This window comes from Austrofundulus limnaeus, unplaced genomic scaffold (assembly GCF_001266775.1).
Source record: "Austrofundulus limnaeus strain Quisiro unplaced genomic scaffold, Austrofundulus_limnaeus-1.0 Scaffold336, whole genome shotgun sequence".
Lineage (NCBI taxonomy): Eukaryota > Metazoa > Chordata > Actinopteri > Cyprinodontiformes > Rivulidae > Austrofundulus > Austrofundulus limnaeus.
In genome coordinates, this window is record NW_013952738.1 from 253,025 (window position 1) to 275,184 (window position 22,160).

The 22,160-nt window shown below is 41.1% G+C and overlaps 2 protein-coding genes across 4 annotated transcripts in view; one reads left to right on the forward strand and one right to left on the reverse strand.

The window, feature by feature from the left end:
- Nucleotides 1-9,419, reverse strand: part of LOC106527655 (amyloid beta A4 precursor protein-binding family A member 1) — a 21,798-nt gene extending 12,379 nt beyond the window's left edge. The window contains exons 1-4 of the mRNA XM_014022597.1: nt 9,075-9,419; nt 2,690-4,517; nt 783-1,061; nt 529-568 (exon numbers count right to left, since the gene is read on the reverse strand). Of these exons, the coding sequence (XP_013878051.1) occupies nt 529-568; nt 783-1,061; nt 2,690-4,465 (2,095 nt within the window). The 5' untranslated portion in view covers nt 4,466-4,517; nt 9,075-9,419. The remainder of the gene's footprint in view (nt 1-528; nt 569-782; nt 1,062-2,689; nt 4,518-9,074) is intronic.
- Nucleotides 9,420-14,249: 4,830 nt separating this feature from the next.
- Nucleotides 14,250-22,160, forward strand: part of LOC106527653 (MAM domain-containing protein 2) — a 16,489-nt gene continuing 8,578 nt past the window's right edge. Inside the window, exons 1-5 of one of the 3 annotated variants that reach the window (XM_014022595.1) lie at nt 14,250-14,320; nt 14,857-14,896; nt 15,019-15,129; nt 19,061-19,350; nt 21,527-21,611. In XM_014022595.1, the coding sequence (XP_013878049.1) occupies nt 14,318-14,320; nt 14,857-14,896; nt 15,019-15,129; nt 19,061-19,350; nt 21,527-21,611 (529 nt within the window). In that variant the 5' untranslated portion in view covers nt 14,250-14,317. Of the gene's footprint in view, nt 14,321-14,718; nt 14,897-15,018; nt 15,130-19,060; nt 19,351-21,526; nt 21,612-22,160 lie in introns of those variants that run through there. The other 2 variants (XM_014022596.1, XM_014022594.1) reach the window with 2 other exon arrangements.

Here is a 22,160-nt window from a genome sequence, read left to right on the forward strand (position 1 = left end):
CCCTCCAGGCCAAAGCCCGACAGGTCCAGAGGCCCCGAGCCCCAGCAGGCAGTCACCAGGCCAGGCCGGCACACACCCCAGCCCCAGAGTCCGGGAACCCCCAGCACGCTGGTGGCCAGCCGCACACCCCACCGGGGGGGCCGAGTAGCAGCGGCCCCCAGATAAACCAGCAGTAGGGACGACCATGAAGCTAAAGGAAATGAACACAAACTGAACAAGTAAATGTTTTTGTTGTTTTGGTTCAGAGGAACAGAAGTAGAGCGCATCGTGTGCAAATAATTGTCAGTCTGTGGAAAACTGCGTTAGTGAAGATACACTGCCACTCTAAACTGGGAAAACGTGGGTTTCAACTCAGTTTACTACTTTAAACTGCTAAAATAAAGTTAGTTTTATCATTTGTATGTATGATTTTACAAAACAGGGTAAGTGTCATCTATTAATTATTATTGGCTAAGTGCCACAATAATTGTGATTAAATTTTTTTGGTAATATTGCCCAACTCTATGATGAAAGCAGGATTCGACTCACCATCCACAAATGTGGGAAAAGCAGGAAGAGCTCGACGAACCTGAGAAATGACAGAAAAAACAATGTTGTGATTTTTTTTTACTAAACTCATTTAAATTCAGCAGAACTCAAATTCAGACAACAAAAATCCAGTTGAACCCCATATCTTTCTTTTACTGTGAAGTTRTTCTATTTATTTGAGCTGTGATATCACCCGAGTGACTCCATGAAAGCCCGGCTGATGTTAAATTTAGCGCACCGATAAGTGCTCTCACCTCCTGGGCAGATTGCGTCTGAGAGGGTGACGGTGGCTGAGCTTGAGCGGGAGGCTGCTGTTGACTCGGCTGCTGCTGACGTTGACACGGTGGTTGCTGATTGGCGTACGCCTGCGGCGCCCTCGACTGGTGGCCTTGGTGGTGGTGGTGGTTATGTTGGGTTGGGTTGAGGTTTCTGGATGACTCGGCCCTCGGAGGACTGACGCCATCCCGGATCGGAAGTGAGACGTAGCGGGACGGAGAATCCAAAGCTGACTGAGACGGAGAGTGAGGGGAAGTCTGAGAAACAGGAGAAGAAAAAGATTTGAAGAACTATTAAATAGTATTATGAAAAAAGTGTGCAAAACTCGTAAGCCACTCCGTTATTTTTATATTTTGCCCAACTTATAAATCAACAACAGTAAAGAGAAGGAAAATACATTCAGGAWATTCACAATAAACGAACACGTAATGAGTTATAGTCAAAGAAATGAACTAGAGGGTTTGAATAAGTTGATTTTATGGGAAATAATCTTTTTTTTTATTAGATTAGTTTAAATTTTCTACCCTTACCATGAATTGACAAATCAACCATTTGGTATAGCACATTTTCAAAAAAAAAATTTTTTTTTTGAAATATATTTAGAGTTTTTGAGCTGCATTAAGGGTCATAATTGTGTTTAGTAAGGCCTTTATTACCAAAACGTAAAAAAAGTATACATTTCTTTCAAARTTTTTCCAAAAACAGTCATGAGGTCATGTTAAATTTCCTTGTTCTTGACTTCCTGGTTGGAAAAGGGAAAGACGAATTAACCATTTACTGTCACAGTGCCTTCTGGTGGATGTATTTAGCATGACATACTTCAACCAAAATATGGTCAACCGTTTGGTTGACCGGGCAGTTAATTAAGATGCCAAATTTTTGTGACATTTTCTTTGGTAGCAATAAATAATACAGCCAAGACCCTGTTGGACAAGGTACAAAACTGGTATTTACAAGGAACATATACCCTGTAGGTAATGGGTATCTAACACTTACGTAGCTGRTAGGTAATGAGTTTGGTACCTTGTAGGTAACAAAGAATATCTCCATGATAGATAATGGGTATCTACCAAGCTACATACCCTTTAGGTAACATAATGGGTATCTAACCAGTAGATAATGGTCTCTACGTTATGTACTCTGTTGGTAATGTAAAGGATATCTACCCAGGTAGGTAATGGGTATCTAAAAGTTACATAGCTGGTAGGTAACAGGTATCTACCAGTTACATACACTGCAGGTAACATAACGGGTATCTACCAGGTAGATAATTGGTATCAACCAGTTACTTATCCTGTAAGTAACTTAACGGGTATCCACCCAGTAGGTAACCAGTATCTAACAGTTACATATCCAGTAGGTAATGGGTATCTACCAAGGTACGTACACTGTGGGGTACAGGTACCTACCAAGTACGTGCGCTGTATGTAAAATTATGTACATTTTTTCCCCTCATCTCTCCTTGTGTGGCATTTTGTTTTTCTTTTTAAGGGTAGCACCTCTTCATGATGTTCTTTCATGATGATGATCCTTGCTCTGTGCAAGGGTCTGTGACTGCATGACCCGATGCTCCTGTTCTCCTATGTTTGTTATGTTCTGTCTTTTGTGAATGGGTGTTCTGAACTGTAACTTTTGTGCTCTGTACAATGACAATAAAATCTTATCTTATCTCATCTCGTCTCGTCTCGTCTCGTCTTATCTTGTCTCATCTTATCTTATCTAACCAGTATCGATCAGTTGCATACCTGATTATGTGCAAGGCTGTATTTGTGTATTACAACTTTTTCCCTGTTTTGCAGGCTTTCTAAAAGATCCTTCAGAGTTAAAACTTAAATAAAGTTTAAGTCAATCTAATGTGGCCAGTTAACATTTGCTGTGGGTGTACCTCCTCTGTGGGGCTGATCTCCTGCCTCATCACCCAGATCGGCTCCACAGGTTGGTCAGGTGTGTAGGGGGAGCGCACCGCCTTGGTTTTCACCCCCTCGATCGCCTCTTTTATGTCTTTAATCGCCAGGCTGATGGCGTCTCCAGAGCCCTTTGCAGCTTCCCCTGAGAGCCCCACCATATTTCGATCATTTTTGGCTTGACCTGAACCAGACTGCCCAGGGGACGAGGCCTTGGCTTGGGTTAGTGGTTGCTTGGGTGCCACCCTGCCAGTTTTGGAAAGGGGACTTTTGTCAGTGCCCTCGCCTTCACTGTCAGACTGCCCGTCGTAGTGGTGCAGCCGGCAGCCAACAGAGCGATCTAGAGGGAAGGGACGGGATCCATGGTCTCTGCTCTGTCTTGGAGCGTGGTAGAATCCCTCTGTGGGGGAGGACGAAGCCCCCCTTTGAACATTCTTCAGTCTGTGGCTGACAGAGGGCTCTTGCTGTGACTCCTGCTTGTTAGCCTCTGCCCTCCGACCAGATTGCCGGCAGGATTCCCTGTGTGAGTCAGGATAGGAGGTCTTAAGCGGCTCAGGGAACGAGTTGGGATAGCATTTTGGGTCAGAATACGATTCAAAGATGGTCTCTCCGTAAGGTTTCTGGTGGGACTCAGTGTAAAAGTCTGCATAGGTTTTTGGATGAGATTCAGAACAAGAGGTCGAGTGGGACAGTGAACATGATTCAGAGCAGTCGTTTTCCTCCTCTTCAGGTAAAGGATTGTTGTCGGGCAGAGAGCTCATGCTGACGTCCTCACTGAAGTGGTCCACCTGAGGGAAAGGTAGGACATCGGGGGAAGAAGGAGGAGTTGGTGACTGGAGAGGTGGGGGGCTGTGGAGAGGTCCATCCATACTGAGTGAGGCAGCGCTTTCAGTGTCGGAGCAGAGATCTGTAATTTCACTTCCCTGAGCTGTAGGATCATCCTCTGCTTTGTCAACCACGCCCTCCCGATCCTCCTCCACCTTTTCGGCTTGTTCTTCTGCTTTTTCATCATGGCTGCAGATAAAGTAACCCTCTGCTCTGTCATCGGCCACCTGCTCACGATATTCCTCTTCACGCTCTTCTTTTTGTTGGTGGAGGTCCTCTTCTGCATCAGCAGAGGCCTGTTGGGGTTCAACCTGCACATCGTGTACCGCAGGACCAGCAGAGAGGTGAGTTGGAGTAACGACAACATCTGGAGTTTGATGAGGAGAACCTCTGTCCTGTGGTTGGTTCTCCACCGGGCCGAACGAAGCGCATTCCTGTGGCTTCACCTCAGCTGTACTTGTTCTCCCATCAGCACCAGGTGGAGAATCCTGCATTTCTTTGAACTGCTGACGCTGTTTGTGGCCTCTGAGTCTAGGGTTGGGGTCACCGTGACGGCGGTAGCGGGTAACGGCAGGGCGAAGTTGCTGCAGCGTACGAGGCTCGCCGTCCTGACCATCTCCAGCGTCGGACCTGGAAGAAACCCCAGACGGGGCCGAACCAGGACTCTGAATCTGACCTTGGCCCGATGGAGGCCGTCTGCGATGACGAGGGGGTCCACGACCCGCAGGGTGGTGGTGGTGAGGAGGATGGTGATGGTGGCGGTGGTGGTGGTGAGGATTCACTTCCCCTTCTTGGTTGAGCATCTGACACGGCCTCCAGGACCGACGGACAGAAGGTTCTCCATTGGGCTGCCGGCTACTCGGGGACACAGAGGCTGCCATGTGGTCCTCGTCTGCCTCCCCTGTGGCATCTTCGTGATACTTTTGGCTCATCGCTGGGCTATGATTAGACTCACGTTTTCAGAAACCCCACTCATAGATCAGCCTGGAAGACAAAGAAACAGAGAGAAACAGGAAAAGTTACCTGAAGAAAGTTATAAGGTGATGCAGTTTTACATCATCTTGGTGAAAAGATGCAGTCCTCGAAGGCAGTAGATGTTGCCACCACAGAACCCTGATCCAAGCCCAAACTATCACAAACCCAGTTGCATTGAAGTCGACAGATGCTTCTTTTCTTTTGTTGGAAGATAAATTGACACCATGTGCTTCAAACCAATGACCTCGAATGCTGATTCTCTGAGCACAAAACCTTTGGTGAAATAAATAACAGATCAATTTGTTATAATATTTCTTAAAATATATGATGGTTAAGTAACATCTCCCTGTTTCTGCTCCACCAAATACTAAAAATTTAAATCCCATGAGAAGCTGTGCACTTTAATCTGCATTGTGTTCGTCTAACCAGCAGCTGGCAGATGGCACAAGATGAGGGGAGAAGAGGAGGAGGAGGAAGGGCAGCAGGACAAGGAGGGACCTTTATCTGGTACCTGATAAGCCCCGACAGAGAGGGGTTAGACGGGGCATTGCTCTGAATAATAAATATATTCAGTGGATGAGAAACGAAAAGCCTGGTTTTGGTACTTATTCAATTTGACAGGGTCTTCATCAGTTACCGCCACAGGTCCAGATTCAAGGCATTTTAAGTTAAAAGGTTGAGCGGAATGTTCTGTAACCTGAAATATTAAACTAGTTCCAGGTCAGGGATACAGTCTCAATTTAAGAACAAAATGTGACTTTTAGATGAAGGTCTACATGGAAAAAAGCACAATTGGAGCTCAACGTTTTACAGATTTTTACCTGGCCTCCAACAACATGTAAATCTGTAAATTTACACCAATCACAGGAGATGAATTTTTTTTTAATTGATTTGAGTCTTTCTTTCTACTTTGTGTTCAATGATTGCTGACAGTTATCTACCGGATACACACCTGGTAGGTAACAGGTACCAGGTACATACCTGGTAGGTAGCGGGTATGTACGTACCTGCTAAGTAACTGGTATCTACCAGTAATGTACTCAGTAAACTACAAGGTATAATGTACCAGGTAGGTAAAAGGTATCAGTTATGCACCTCCTGTAAATAATGGGGATCTACCAGTTATGTACTTGGTGGGTAACGGGTATTCACAAAGAATGTACTCGGTAAGTAACTGGGTATCCACTGATTATGTACCCCCTGTAGATAATGGGTATCTACAAGGTACATACCCGGTAGGTAACAGGTATCTACAAGGTTCCTTCTCCGGTAGGTAATGGGTATCTACCAGTTATGTACTCAATAGGTAACAAGTATCTACAAGGTACATACCCGGTAGGTATGTACCAGTTATGTACCCCCTATAGATAATGGGTATCTACAAGGTACATTCCTGGTATGTAACTGGTATTTACAAGGTATGTACCCAGTAAGTAACTGATATCTACTAAATATGTACCCTATAGATAATGGGTATCTACCAGTTATGTACTCAGTGGGTAACGGATATTTACAAGGTATGTACCCAGTAGGTAACGGGTATATAACAGTAATGTACCCTGTAGATAATGGGTATCCACTAGGTACGTACCCTTACACGTGTATGTCATGTATGTATACCACATAGATAACGGGTTAATAAGGTAGATAATTTTAATCATTTAAACCATTTATAACCTTCTAAAATTCATTGTGGTTCAACCAAATACCACACAATTTCTACACATTGTCAATTTTGCTTTAGGAGGTCATTTATAGCTTTCATGATGCTACGTGCCATCACATGTTGGTGACATTTCCTACCTCTGATCTTTTCCGATCACTGTTAGCTGTGGGGTTTTTTTATTGCTCAGTGCTGGGCTGAATTTTTGTTTCTGTCTGTGTCTGTCAGATCTCTCTGGTATCACAAACTAATTAATGATGACCAAGAAAACCAACCAACAAAGGTCACGGGTATTAGCCGAACAGAGGATGCTGCAACCGACAAACCTGACCCTAATCAAACTTTCTAAACAAGCCAAAAAGAACCAAAACAACAATAATTTAAGCAAATTTAAGCTCRAAGTTGCTTATAATAAGTGGTGTTTATATGAGTATTTGTTTCTTATTGTTGGAAATACATCTCATTAACCCAGTGGATGAGTTTTAATGAAACACTCATTCAATCATTGGATGAAGAACTGAATAAAATTTGGACTCAGCCCATTTCAAAATGGTCCCTACAGCCAACTAATTATCATTAGGGATGCACGATATTTCAGCATTAATATCCGTATCGGTCGATATTGGTCATTTTTTTAGAATATCAGTATTGGTCTGATATGTAAAACTGAGCCGACATTAATGTCCAATATTGATTTCCCACTTTTTCCTAATTATCTTATTATTTTTCTGATAATTGAAGTAGTAAATGTTTTGTTTTATTCTTTTTTCTTCTCCTACACGACTTAAAATACTATGTTTTTCCATTGCAACAGAAAAACAGCCACAGCGCACCCTTTCGTAGATTTAGCTTTAGCTCCCCTTTGCTGGGGTTTATAGGTCCTAAAAATTGGGTGTTAGATGTGAGGCACCGAGGAGGAATGGGGCCCTGGTCACAGATGGCCCCAGCAGAGAAGCGGTTATTCGAGCCGGGTCGACAGATCCGGGAGCCGAGCTCTGCTCCTCCATCTGTCGGGCTGCAGTGAAAGCTGCTCGCTGAGGGATTTGTTCGCTTGTTGATTTGCTGATTCTGAAATGACAAACAGAACTTCCTGTCCTGTTCTCGGCATCTGTGGGCCACAGTTTTACAATAACATAAAGCTCAATAACAGTAAAACATTTTGCTTTCAGATCATTTACTGCTCTCAGGTCTGTGAAGGTCTGGTGTTGGAGCTGAGTTTTGAAGGCAGCATTGATACAAAATATTTCAGAGATTTTCCAGGAGCATTTTTCACTAAAACAATAAAATAAAAAAAACATTCTGCTCAAAGACTGAGGAAAGAAAAGGAGAAGACTTCTGGACCTGGCCCTTCTGCGGTTCACCTGGTCCCCAAACAAGAAACCAAAATTATAAGGAGGATTTGGGGCACCAATTTCAAAATAAAATGTTAAAAACCATCACTAACACATTTTCATTTAATTTTAGCTCACTTTCTGATAGTAAAATCCTAGTTTCCACTAACATTTATTATTTTTTAGCTCGTGGCTCTGACATTTTGCCAATTTTTACTAAATGTTAAATTTAAATATCAAATACTAAATCTAAACAACTTAAATCCTAAATGTTGCAGCTAAATGATAAAAGTTAAATTTTAAAATTTCATAATGGAGCACAGCCTTTGCTGTTAGAGTGCAGCTTTTGTTGTGATGCCATTGGTAGCTTTGCTGTTAGCAGCTAATAATAATATGGTTTGGATATGCTAAACGCGGTAGTTTTGCTGTAAGCAAGTTGTAGAGCTAATTCTTTCTCTGGACAAACTCAAGCTTTTATGTTAATAAAACTAAGTATAACATTAGCAGTGTTAGCATTTGCTTTTGTCGCAGGATGATGACATCACAAGAAAAGCTGGGTTCCATTCTGAAATACTTAAATGTAAATTTTACCATTTTGCCACATTTAACTTTTACATTTAGAATTTACTATTTAGATACACATTTAACATTTAAATTCAACATTTAGTAAAAATTATCAAAATGTAATAATTGGATTTTACACTCAAAGTAAACTAAATAATGAAAATGTGTTTATTATATATGAGGATGAATGTTTGACACCTGAAGACATGTTTACAGGAAGGACGGGATAAGAGAAGATCTTTAACTGTTGTACATTTTAATCAATTCAAATTAAACCCAGGTCCCAAATTAAATACTCGCTGTGACTGATGGGTTAAAAATTCACTCTTGATGATTGATTTCTACATTTTTAGAAAGAAACGTGACAAACAAGCACCAGATTTTAGCATCTAAACACAACTGGGTTTGCATTTCGTTGTTTTGCTCAAACAAAATCTGAGATTATTGATGATGTAGTTGATTATTTGTGCTCTGGATTCCTGCATGATTCATCCTCTCTGCCTCACACACACACACACACACACACACACACACACACACACACACACACACACACACACACACACACACACACACACACACACACACACACACACACACACACACACACACACTACACTATGACACACCATGATGACACAAACACACTCAGCATATGGTCCATGTTGGGATGCATCACCTTACAGCAGCTCTGGTGATGAATACATGAGCACAACAGGCAGATGCTTTTATTTTGAAAGGCCGCAGGGCTCCATTAATCCCCTCCCATGATAAAAAAAAACGCTTTTAATGTGATAAAAAGGCCAAAATGCTTCAATTTTTCTCGATCCTTTACAGAAACAGACTGTTTCCTGTCTGTATTTTTTAAAAACAGTTTTATATTTACATTGTTAATAAATATATTAAAACATCCGAGCTGTCACCTGTCTCACCGGTCCAGTCCWGTCAGGTGCAGAATCCGCCATCTGTGAACCTTTTTCTGTTTTTAATCCCCGACACGATTATTACCTTCATCGTGGAGGAGGAGAGGCCCGGTTCCGTCGGCCGCCGTGGTCCACATCGCCTCCCCCCTCCCTCCTCCCGAACCCCCCTCCTGTCCTCGCCCCGGCCCGGCCCGGCTCGGCTCGGCTCGGCTCGGTTTGTTCCTCCGAACAACAACAACAACGAGCCGGTGCGATGAAAGCAGGAAACTCAGCCCCTCCTTCTGCACCGTGACATCAGAGCGGATTATCGGGGCACAAAGCGCCTTTCATCGGTGCCCGCTGATGCTGTGGCGGATCGGACGAACGGCTCGGTTCGACCATACAGCAGCCCCGAACCCGCCCACTCCATCAGCAGCAGCAGCAGCAGCAGCAGCAGCCCGCAAAGTGCTGCAACGCGCGGTACTGCGCTCCGCCGCTAGAGGCGCTGTTCCGGTTCGTTTCGGCGCAGTTTCATCAGCTGCCGCTAGGGGCGCTGCGTTCCACTGGATCAATAGACTTAAACCAGTTATAGTTCTATAAACCTCCATGACTGGATCCTCAAGATGTTTTTTATTTTTTTATTTTTTTATTTTAGTAAAAGTAACAAAATTAGTACAGGGCAGCTATCAATATATAACAAAATCCAGGGGGAATWCTCACCAAAAACCTTTAAATCAGGGATGTCCAAAGTTAGGCCCGGGGGCCATTTGTGGCCCCTGCACTGATTTTGTGTGGCCCCTGACTTCAGTTTAAGAAGTATACTAACTTGTTTACAAATTTTCCCCCCTGGCACAAGTGTTTGATGTAAATGGAGACTTTCTATTTATCATTAGGGCAAATTTATCACAGACAAAGTAAAATCTCATAATTAAAAATATTGGCAACAATTATTACTTGTTTTTAAATAATCAGACTTTAAGCTTTTTCTACATTTATCTAGTGACTTCTACTCAAAAGCTGATTTTGCTGCACTCCAATCTGCTTTTAATTAATTTATTAAATTCGTCTGAATACAGCAAGCATTTTCAACAAAAGAGTGACCTAAATCCTGATTTTATTGAACTAAATTGGGTTATTTTTTCCCCAATTGAAGCCTAGAAAATTGCAAAATATCTTTCAATAAGGCAAACCTGCAAAACACTTTGAAAGTTCCGGATCTAAATTAATTTACGCATCCATTTCCAGCAATAAATATGACTACTTTATTTGTTTAATTAAAGTATTCAATGCTTCGTTTATTGCTGAGCAGGTAAAGGAAAAATATTTTTGGCCCTCGAGTCCTTCTGACTTTATGATTTTGGCCCATGTGACAAAACGTTTGGACACCCCTGCTTTAAATAATGTGCATAAATCAATAGTTTTTACAGCTTTCATATTAGAGTCAGAGATACTTAAAATAATATTGTTCAGGCTCTTTTTTAAACACCAGAAAAGAGGGACTGAAGTGACTGAACTTTGATTTGTGGATGTGGTATTTATTGTATGTGTATGGAACTGTTCAATACACGTTATGTATGGAWCAATACAGATTTTTAACATTTATTTTATCAACATTTCTTCTGAAGATGCTCTGTGTTGAAGGATCAGTGGATCTGTGTTCGACTACTCCACCTAGGCTGCACTGTGGAGCACAGATCCACTGAGAAACTTGTTGTTTCAGCAACATTTAATTAAAAACTGGACTTTTGAGGTTAAACAAATGTTCAGAATTATTTTCAATAAATTAAAAGTTAACAAGGGCGTGGTTATTTTTTACATTTTAACACCATTTCTGATTGTAACAATCCTGTTCAGGGCCATATTTAGGAGAACATTTGATCTGTAAAACTCGTTCAGGTGCTCAAGGTGCTCCAGGTCTAAAAATAAAATAATAAAAGGCAGAAAGGAAAACCAGTTGAAAACTTCAGTTCTTTGTTTCAAAGCTGAAAAGCTCAGAGTTTCCTCCTCCTGCTGACAGGTGAGCAGCTGACGACTGACTAGGGGTGTAAGAAAATATCGATACACTGAAATATCGCGATATTTCATTTCCCGATACTGTATCGATATTCTAAAGCCCTGTATCGATTTTTAATTAAGGTTTTAAAATGTCAACCTTCTTGCCAACCGTTCATTTTTATGTTGTAGTTCAGCCTCTGACCACTAGTTGGCAGCAGGGAGCCAGCCATTTGGCTACTCTACCTCTTGAGCGCCAGAGAGTAAGGGTAGCATTAGCATTGTAAGTAAACATTAGCTTTTCTTTTTTTTCAGTAAGAGGTTTTTATTTAATAGAATTTTTGGACAAAAAATCGCAATTTATCACAATATATTGCCTTGCTTACAGTATCACAATAAATCGGGATATATCGTATTGTGGCCCCTCTGTTATGATATGTATCGTATCGCCAAATTCTTGCCAATACACAGCCCTACGACTGACCCGACAGATGGAGAACAAATGTGGACGAGTCGTTCCTCTGCTTCCTCCTCAGGTTTAACTGCTGCAGTCCAAATGATCCTGGTTCAGTGAAAGTGTTTCTGCAGAGGTTTCTGACTCTTTTCTCGAAGTTCAGTCAGGGTTTTAATGATGGGATGTTTCCACACGGCTGCTTTTTGTTAACTCTTTCCTGCCTGGATGGCTCTGTAATTATGAAGCCAGGCAGGAGAAAAACCTGGTTCAGGATCAGCTGCAAACTGGTCCAGTCACCCATCTGTACAAAACCTGGTCCAGTTTTTATTGAAAGAGGGTTATAGAAATACAAATGATCTTCATCAAATCATGTTTATGTTGCATTTAAAACAGGTTGGGGAGCCAAGTGTAAAATGAAATGTTAAGAAATTACACTAATATTTTCTTTTTATTTAGCTCACTTTTCTTTATTTTTCTTTATCAGTGTGCATTGCCAATGCAATGCACACTATTGTGATTCGTTTCCCATCCAAGTCGTCTCAACTTTGCCATGCTTCTCCTCCTGCATACTTTGTCCTAGAGATGCCATTGCAATTTATATCTGTAAAGCCCCTGTGCCAAATGATGGCTATGCCTTTTGGTGCCTGTAAAACCTATAGTTWATGAAATATTAATGTTTAATGAATTATAATGGCAGTCAATGCAGCCTTGTATTGGTCCAATACTGCACCATGCTGTACTCAACTTGGTACTGCACCATAGTTTAATATTTCAACTCAGTAGTTCAGTGTTTACAGTACTAAAATGATTGTATTTTGATGTTTTACTATAATATTGTCTTAATACTGCTCTATGGTTGTAATATTATGCAGTTTAGTGTCAATAATTGTATTGGCAATGTGGCCTCTGCAAGTCCAATTCTGCAGGCAAAGCCATGCTGCAATGACATGCTACGTGGCAATGCACACTTGTTTTTACATTGTAAAAACGCATGTCTAGTTTTTAACTACTTTTTACTAAATGTTAAATTTAAATGTTAAAAAATATATTTAAAATGCGGTGGCTAACAGTGGCTAGCAGTGTCCGTTGTTGTTTATGGCAGGATGATGACATCATACTGTTTATCTGACGCTAACTTCTTCTAAAGATAATATTTAAAATCTAAATTTAACAAAAGCATTCATAAAAACCATATGGGTGGTCCCTGTGGTCCAGCGGTTTGAGGTGCAGCTCAGACACTCAGACAGATCATTTTAAAAACAGTAAAATGTAAATTATGGCCTAAAATGGAGAATTTATTGGAACTAAGCTGGAAAAATAAATTTGGAGGTCAGTTAAATTATAAAACAAGAGGTGAAGTTCTCATTTTTTATTTCTAATTATGTCAGTTTCAGTCCTCCATAYTTTAAAGCAGCTTATTTTAGGACATAARTACATCTTTGAAGCTCTCGCGGGCCACATAAAATGCTGTTGTGGGCCACATTTGGCCCSTGGGCCTTGAGTTKGACACGTGGAAGTATYGATCTAGTAACTTTAGTATCTATATGATTTGAGGCCGACGTTGTGTTTCTGTGGATAGTTGAAAGAACAAAGATGAAACAGTTGGATTATATCCATTCTAGCCCCTGACTTGCTGAAAAGAACTGGGTCTGGTTTTCCTGCAGAGTGAACACAGCTTCAGACTCTACAGGTTATCAGGTGAGAGGTGAAAGGTCACGGCCTCTCCTCTCTACAAACGACACAGCAACATGACTTTGTTTCATCTGAGACAAAAACAGACCGACTGGGAGGGGTTCAGAGGGTKGACTCTCTCCTCTCTGGGAGAATTGGTCAATTCAGACAATTAGGAACACATTTGGGTCACTCTTTGGCAAGAAAACTGACAAGTTTGTCTCTTTCTTATCCTTAATTACTGCATAATAAACACTTATTAATGATTTATAAAATGTTTATGAATTAATAACCTATCTATAAGCCATCTACAAGGAAACCCTTGTTGTAAAGTGGTACCGTTACGAGTACTAGCGGAGCCTAACACTTSCGGGTCACAGGTCAGCTGTTAAAACACTGAGGATGCTCTGAAAGCCTAGCCTGGTTAAAACCAGACCCTGTCCTTCACTTTGCTTCGTACAAGGGTCTGGACTTGATGCATAGAGAATCCTTTCAGGAGGCGTGGCCTCTGCTGAAGCATGTCGCTGTGACGGAGGCTAAGCTAAGAAGCTAACCGGAAATCGCGTGTGCTGTAAACAACCCTACTGAGAGGAGAGAAGTACCGAACTGAACGAGGCGACTGTAAATGAGAGCTGCTGCTTTGTCAGACAAATTTAATTTAATTTGGAAGTCTTATCAACACAGACTGGCTTCATTCACTTCCTCCACTGCCGTATGCTAAACTATAGCAGACACTGCGCAGAACATGGACGTCATTCAAAAGCTCCTCCTTCTGTTCTCTGATTGGTCCAGGTAAAAATCTGCCAGCGAAATCCATCTGAATGGGAGAAGTCCCAGACGGAGCAGTGAAGGGAAACTAGAATTGAGCGGAGCTGTGTAGGAAGGCAAGGGCCAGGCTACTGAAAACCTAATTGGATGCAAATTCATCAAGCTCAAAAAGCTGATTTATAGCGTAAATATTTATGAAAAATCTCACCTGTGATCCYAAAGAAATCAGTTCAGAGCAAACACATCAGGTTTGTATCTGCATTTGTGAGAATTTTTAACTTTAAAATGATCTATTCAGTGTCACTGAGACACTTTTATACATTTTTGTGATTTTTCATAAATCTAMGTGCTCTAAGCTTTGAGTGATTTTTTTTTTTGTTTTAGGTGTGGGCCAGAAGAAGTCACCTACGGGCCTGATTTGGCCCGAGAGCTGCCAGTTGTCCATCTGTGATTCCACCTCTAAAATGGTGAATGTTTTTTTGTGTTTGCGTCTGTTAGCAAAGTATTTGGTGTGGTAAAGTTATCTGCAGCTCACAGAATGAGGTCATCAGTAAAGTTATGATTAAACAGAACCATCTTTCTGACTCARACTGTGTCTTTACAGCTGGCGGGCGATAAGCATCCATGTTTAGCTCTTTGTTTTCYGTCGTCTCACTTTAGCTCGTAAAATCCAGCCTTCTGTTCTTTGATCTTTCTTTTTGTTTGTTTTTGTGCAGAGTGTTCCTTTAATTCCACCGTCTCCTTGCTGTTTCTCTTCAGCTCTTCCCCTTTTCCTTCTCTTTTCCTCGTCAGCTCATCAGTCACCTTCGTTTTCTCCTCCCCTCCTTCCTCTCAGACCTCCTGCTCCTCCTGCAGAACGTCTGCAGTGTGCTGCCAGTCTGCGAGCTGGAGAGACACTCAGGCAACACAAGAAAAGTCCTCAAACTTTACCTCCTTTTGTTTTTATTGAATTTTTTTTAATTTTTGCTCTTTCTTTTAACTCATGGATTCCATCCCTGTGAAGAGCTCTGCGGTGCTCCTGGTCTGGTTCTTGACCTTCCTGGGTGAGTGCTCCTCCATGCCAGCACTGGAGGATGAGGTTTTCCTGACGACACTTGTGATGATTCATATTTACCGTTTTCTTCTCTCTCTTCCCTCCGTTTTTTTCCCCTCCTTGCGCTCCAAGCCTCGGTCCAAGCCCACAACCTGCTGCTGCCAGGCTCCTGCAGCTTCGAGTCCAACACCTGTGGGTACACGTCAGACCCAGAGTTCACCAGCTGGACCCTGCACAAAGATGGTACTCTCTCATCTCTTRCTCTGTCACACATTTCCAGCGGAGATCCACTGAATCTCGGCTCTATTTGAGGCTATTTTTGGTTCAGTTTTTATATTTTTTCTGTGTTTTTTTGGCCGTTCTTCTAAAGCTCGCYGGKTGAAAACTGTTCCATCTGGTCTGCATTGATCCCAGCATCTCTGAACATCTGGAGGCAGTGAAACAGCACATTTTGGCGTCCCTGAAGGGGCTGGTGCTGCAGCTGATGTATGAATGAGTTGTTCTACACGTCCGTATCAAAGCTGCGTCACTGTTTATTTATGTTGCTCAGGCCGGCTGGATGAATGAGTTCAGTTCAGCGTTTGATGCATTTTTTTTGACGCCAGAAAGTAAAGTTTACGCTCAACGTTCAGGAAGCTCTGGATGTGGCTGCAGGATCACATTCAGTTCATTCTGACAGGAAGTCTGATCTGCTCCAAGCCATTAAAGTGCCTGTGACATTTTGTTTTTGTAATAAATATGAATGCATTTTTGGAAAGATATTGTTGATAACTTATTGCAAAAGAATTTTAACAAAGCTGAGATAAACAGCAGTTGAGATATTCACATGCTCAATAACAGGAAGTGATGTCAAAGGGGAATGTCTGCATGTAAACAGAGCGTTGCTACAATAACACAGACTGTAGAGAAGAATCTGATGTTTCTTTAGATCATCATGAGTCTGTCAGAGAGATGAAGAGTCAGAGTTCAGATAAGGTTTCACTTAAAAAACATTTATTAACGAGTTTCCCTTTGATGTCACTTCCTGTTTGACTTTGAGCTAAGAAAGTGTGAAAGTTATGTGACAAAATGAGTAAAATCAGGTGTTTTATGTTAAATTTATTTGACTCTTTGTATTCAAAGGATACATGTGTCACAGGAACTTTAAAGTTCAAAGTGTGTCACGTTATTTTATCTCTTTAAAAGCAAACAGCAGATCAGCTCAGCTCTTATATTTACTAGTTTATGACTCAACTAAAGTACTGATGTGATTAAAGGTGTAAACACTGAGTCAGGTGAGTTTGGATCACTTTTACTTGTCTTGGTGGAGTCACTGAACTGACAGAAACAGAAAGTTCTTTTATCTTTTAGCTAAAGAAAGAAAAAAAACAACAAAATCATTGAAATAACTTGAAACTGACAAAACGTTTTAAAAAATCAGCTGAAGAAATTAACCCTAACAAAAAGAATACTTAAGGGTTTGTTGCCCAATCAGCTGCCTCAGGTCTTACAGGTTCGATCAACAGAAACCTGTGAAGATGAGAAGAAAAACAGTCCCTGAGTTACTGAACTCACTTTGCATCTGATGCAATGGGATTCAGGATTTTTTACCTGTTTAGCGAAGTCCAAATTAATGATTTGTTGTGATGTAACATGAATTTACACTCTAAATACAAAGCTTGTAAGGAGACATTGGGGGGAAAAAACAGATCCTCACTTTTGTTGGATCCTATAATTTTTCTCAGGATCCTGAGAAACTTTTCCAGGATCCTGGGGATTGTCTTTGGGAGTGAAAAGAGGCTCGGATCATCRGGGAACACAGTCCGGTGCTGCAGGACACAAATCCAACAGCTTCATGGTGAAGAGAGTCCAGTTTGTGGAGGAGAGTTCTGGAASTGGTTCTGTAGATGACATCATCAGGAGAACGATGGAAGAATTGCGGAGCAGACTGAGTGAGAGGAGAAAACCTTTTCTGGATTTAACTATCGTTTTTTTATCCTCGTTGACCTGATGTCTTTCTGTCCCACCGTTATTTTTATATTTAACAACATCGATTATAAAAACTCTACAGTCTTCCTGACACTGATGACCTTTGATCTTGAACTTTATCTTTAATCTCTGTGGAAGTTGTTSTGGACTCTTTGATTAGTGTTTTGTCTCCTCAGTTTATCATCATTTGTCCTCATGTGGACACATCCGGGACGTTGTCTTCAGTCCCGTGTCCATCCAGCTGTTTGGAGACGTCTTGTAGTCGTTAACCTTTGACATGACGTCAGTAATTGTCTTTTTTAATCTCCTGAGACGCCCTGTCCTCAGCTTCCTGTCTCCCATGTTCAGTGTGTTACACACCCTGCCAGCAAACAGCCCTGTGACTACCTGCCAGCTTTAAACTCACTGAAGACACCTGAGGACGTTTCTAGGGGCACGATTTAATTTTCGTTTTTCTTTTCTTATTATTTTTTGTCAGTTTCAGGTTATTTCAGTGATCTTTGTGGGTTTTTCTTTATTTAATAAAAGAAAAACTAAAAACTATAATAAAATCAGATACAGTGAATTTCGGCTGCTTCTCTAGTCAAACAGCCAGACATTCTCTGATCGTGGCATCATCCTGCTCCCACTGTGCTGGTAACCAGAAACACTGCTGGAAAATGTCTCATTAACTTTTTTATTTATTTTTTTCTTTTAACCACAATGGCACTGGTCTGAAAAGTGCCCGTCTGTTTCATCCAGAAAGTTTTTTCTCCTCCTCCTGTTTCCGTCCTTGTTGCTGCAGGCTTGTTGCAGAAGGTCGGTACAGTTGGTCCTTCAGCTGATTTATTCTTCTCTCAGTGGGTTTTTGTCAAACAGATAAAGTGAAGTCATGTTTTTTTCCCTTTGAACACTAAAAAAGAGCATCAACACTGATTTTATCCAGACCTAATCTAATCTGATAAATGCTAAAAATACGAGTTAGTGATTTGTTGGAGTGTTTGGACACATGAATTTGTTTCAGGATGGGGACGGCAAGCAGGAGACGAACCAACGGTTCTGACTCCACCTATAAAACCTGATCTTCTTTTGTTTCTGTAAAACAAACTACGTCTTTGTTTTCACATTTCTGTTGGCAACAAGTTTTTAAAAACGAGCCAGGAAGACTCTGAGAATCTCACCAGGACCAGATTCCTCTGAATGTTTTTGAAACATTTTGGAGACTCCAGTCATTAAATACTTTTAATATCCAGAAATTCTAGTTTAATTTTATTTGTAAATCACATTTCACAGATAGAGACCAAAAAGTGCTTCACAAGGAGCAAAACGAAAATAAATACAAACAATAAGAGCATAAAAGCATATAGTAAAACAAGTTAACGTGACTAATAAAGCACAAAATAATACATAAATTTAAAAAAAGTCAACACACGGAGACACAGGGGCRGGGTGGTGCATAATCTAAGGACAGGTCCTGTCAAGTCTTAAACCTGGTTTTAGGAACTTTCAGGAGATTTTGGCCTGAAGACCAAAAGTTGCGTCCAGAAGAATAAAGAGTTTGTCCATTTAGAGCTCTAAATGTCAAAAGTCTAAATGAAAAGAGATAAAAACGTGACTAATCATCTCCAGGTCCGATTTATTTAACATAGACCTCAGTTTAGAGATATTTCTCAAATGATAAAAACAGTTTCTGACCAACTGTTGAGAATGACTTGTCAAATAAAACCCCAAGGTTTCTGAGACCAGACTAAGAGGGGCCCAGAGAACCGAGGTGTTTGATCAAAGAAACTTTCTGCTCAGATTAGTTTTAGTCTTACTGAATTTTATTCAGACAGTTTTTAGCAAACCAGTCCTTAATATAAGAATTGAGTAAATTAGCTTACTTGACTAACTCTGAATCACTGAAAGAGCAGAACAGTTTGATATCATCAGCAAATCCATTTATAAAATTGCTGATAATCTTACCAAGGGCGCTGATGTATAGAAGGAACAATACTGGACTAAGTACTGAGCCTTGTGGACCACCATGTAACAGGGCTTCATGTTATTTACAGTAACCTTTCCAGGATACTGAGAAACTTTTGTAGGATACTGAAAAACCTTTGCAGGATCCTGAGAAACTTTTCCAGAATCCTGACAAAACTTTGCACGGTCCAGAACCAGAACCTGTGAGACGATGCAGACTCCTTGTCACGATCCATGTCACGATTTTCTCGTTCTTCTTCAGGACACTTTGTCGCTGTAGAAGCAGCTGTGAACGATGACCTGGAGGGCGGTTCGGGTTCGGGCCTGGAACCAAAGGGAGACGTTACGGGAGTTCTGCTGAGCCCGTCCCTGGAGCACGACGAGTGGAGCTGCCTGAGGCTCGTCTATCAGATCGTGGAGTCGGGGCGTCTGGAGATCCTGAGGCGCACCGAAGGCCGGAGCTTCGACGAGCCGCTGTGGAGCAGCCAGGCGCCGTCCGACAGCTGGATCACCGCCAGCGTGGACCTGCAGAACAACTCCGAGCCTTTCAGGGTAAACTCTTTAAATCTGCATCACTGAGGGTAGACCAGGGCTTCAAACTTATTTTTACTGAGGGCCACATGATCATCATGGTTGTAAGTAACGTTCATGTTTTGTGTTTAACTTCTGAACATCACAATAACTGAGCTCTACCTGGTATTTCCTGCATAGAAACAGTGTTTTAACACATCCTCTTATAAACACTGAAAATTATTACATGTACGACTGACTACATGTGAAATAAATAAAACAGAAATACTAGAGTAAGAGTTTTACTCATTGTTGAGTTGTGAGTAGCTGCTGACTTGAATTCGGAAATTTCCCTCTCTCTGACGGGGAATTCCCACTGAAGGGGCGTTCCAGTTTAAATTAGCAAATTGCAAGTGGAAAATTCCCACTTCACAGTAGCAAAAATGCAGCTAAAGGGAGATTTTACACGTTGAATTTCACCTTGAACCCTGTGCAGCTCCACCTAGTGGTGGGACGCCGCCATCTTGGAGGGAAAATAGTCAACTTGCATTATGGGAGATGTAGTTTATGGTCAATGCTGGCTTTAAAGCAGCTTATTTTAAATTTATTTTAGTCAGYTTATTTCATTCATAAAAACTAAATCTATGCACAGTAAATAAAAATCAAAAGGAAATCATGCCATGAATGAAAAAGGTGCAAAGTGGGAAAAAAGCCTATTATTTTTAAGAAACAACTTCAACAAGCTCATCATTAATCACCATATTTACAAAATATCAAACAAAAAGAATATCAGATACCTTTTGTATCTTATTTTTTCAAATAGATACTACGAATTGTGTATAAAATTTAAAACAAATGCATCTTTGAAGCTCTTGTGGGCCATGCAATATGCGGTGGTGGGCCACATATGGCTAGTGTTCTTGAGTTTGACATGTGGAGTAAACAGTAAATGTGTCGGTTGACGAGCAGCACAACCTGGTGACCTGATGTGTCAAACTGAACATGTCCTCATTCATWAATCTGTTTTATTAAACTGTTTGTCATTAATAAGTAAGAGGACCTGAACTTTACTTTGACCCCTGAATAAAAYAAGACAACATTAGCATCGTGTCATGATTAAAGAAGGAAAGGTCATTTAGTGTTAAAAATAAGAAATGTTCGTCCTCTGAGGAGAATTGACTAAATTCAGTCACTTGGCACCAAACGTTTGGGTTTATAATTCGTATTTTTTAAATAAAAATAGAGGAATGACTAAAAATTAAGAGTAAAATAACTTTTTGATTGAAGAACTATCTTTAATCTACATTGTTTGATCCAGTCTAGAATGGTTAGCAGCTAACTGAGATTAGCATCACCAAGATAGCTGCAGCTCAGTGAGTTTTACAGACACTGAGCTAAAGTTTGGTGTGGTGGTAGCTGAGAGTCATCCACAACACAGACTGTGACACCTGTGAGATCAGGYTTTAAACTKTAATCAAAATGGCTGCACTTTGTGYCACTTTTAGATAGAAGATTATGCTAGTTTAAAACTCTTGGAAGGCAGTGGATGATGTGCATTCCTTCAAGTGTAGATTTGTTTATATTTTTATGTCAGTGAAGGGAAAAAAATCAGTTTATTTCAGACCAAAAGATCATAAAATCATGTAATTTTACAATCATTTTTTAAAGAAAAAAATCATAATTTTGTCCATAAAAAATAATTTAGACATTATAAGTCAGGTTTTTTATTTTTCAAAAGGTGTATTTTAGAGTTAATTTGCTGACTGTTAATTCAGATTTAAATATTGAATAAATTAGCAGCTGARGAGGAAAACTTCGGCTGTTGTTGACGGGTCGACGTCTAAATTTAGGCCAATATGAAGAGCTTCTCTGATAATATAAACACTGGAAAGAGCGTGACTGGTGTTTATGTTCTGCCTCTGACGGGTCCGGGACCGACCCGGGTCGGTGCCAGACCTGCACCATGTGTGGGCCCCTCAGCGTATAAACACTTGAGCCGAGACAAGGGGACAGAAATAACCTGTGAGTGGAGGAGAGCCGAGACCAGCTGTTTGAGGCGTTTCGTCTCACTCCASTCGTCAAATCAATAAATCTGATTTTCACACGTTAAAAACATGTTTGTGSTGATTTTACYTTCAACCAGCTGCATTTCATACTCGTGTTTAACCTTTGACCTTTCATTSCTGAGCGGTTCCACCTAACACGTGCTGTCCATTAGATGGTGGTGGAAGGGAAGCCTGGGCTGAGCGCGGGGAGCAGCGTGGCCGTCTTCGAGATCCACATCAGCCCAGGATACTGCCTGGGTCAGTGACTTCATCCTCTCTGTAAATAACTCATCTCAAGCCCAAAAGAGGGAAAGAAAAAAGACTAGATGTCTTAATTGAGACCATCTGCTCTGGTTCTACATGCAGTCAGAGGAAAAACAAGGTCCAAACCCGATCAGTTCTGAGGTTTCATGAATCTGGTTCAAGTTTGAACCTGGTAATAAAACAAAAGAGAGAAAAAGCCTTTATGTCATTTATTTATTATAAAAACTGAACCAAATTACAAAATTATTCTTTGATCAGGAGCTGCAGATTGGAAGGGTCAAAGGTCATTTCTAAAYTATTTGGAGTTCATCGTTCTGCAGACAACGACCACCAGTGGAAAACATTTCAGACAGCGTGCCAGTCATCCTCACCCTGAAGGTCAGACTGTGTAACGCTCCATCTCAGACTCTGCAAGCCTCAGCAGAATTATTTGTTCTCTGAAAAAAACACGTAGGCACGACTTAAGTCTTCTGCAGTGGTGGGCACAGTTCTGCTAATCCACTATTACAAGGGTGTCAAACTCCAGACCTCGAGGGCCACTAT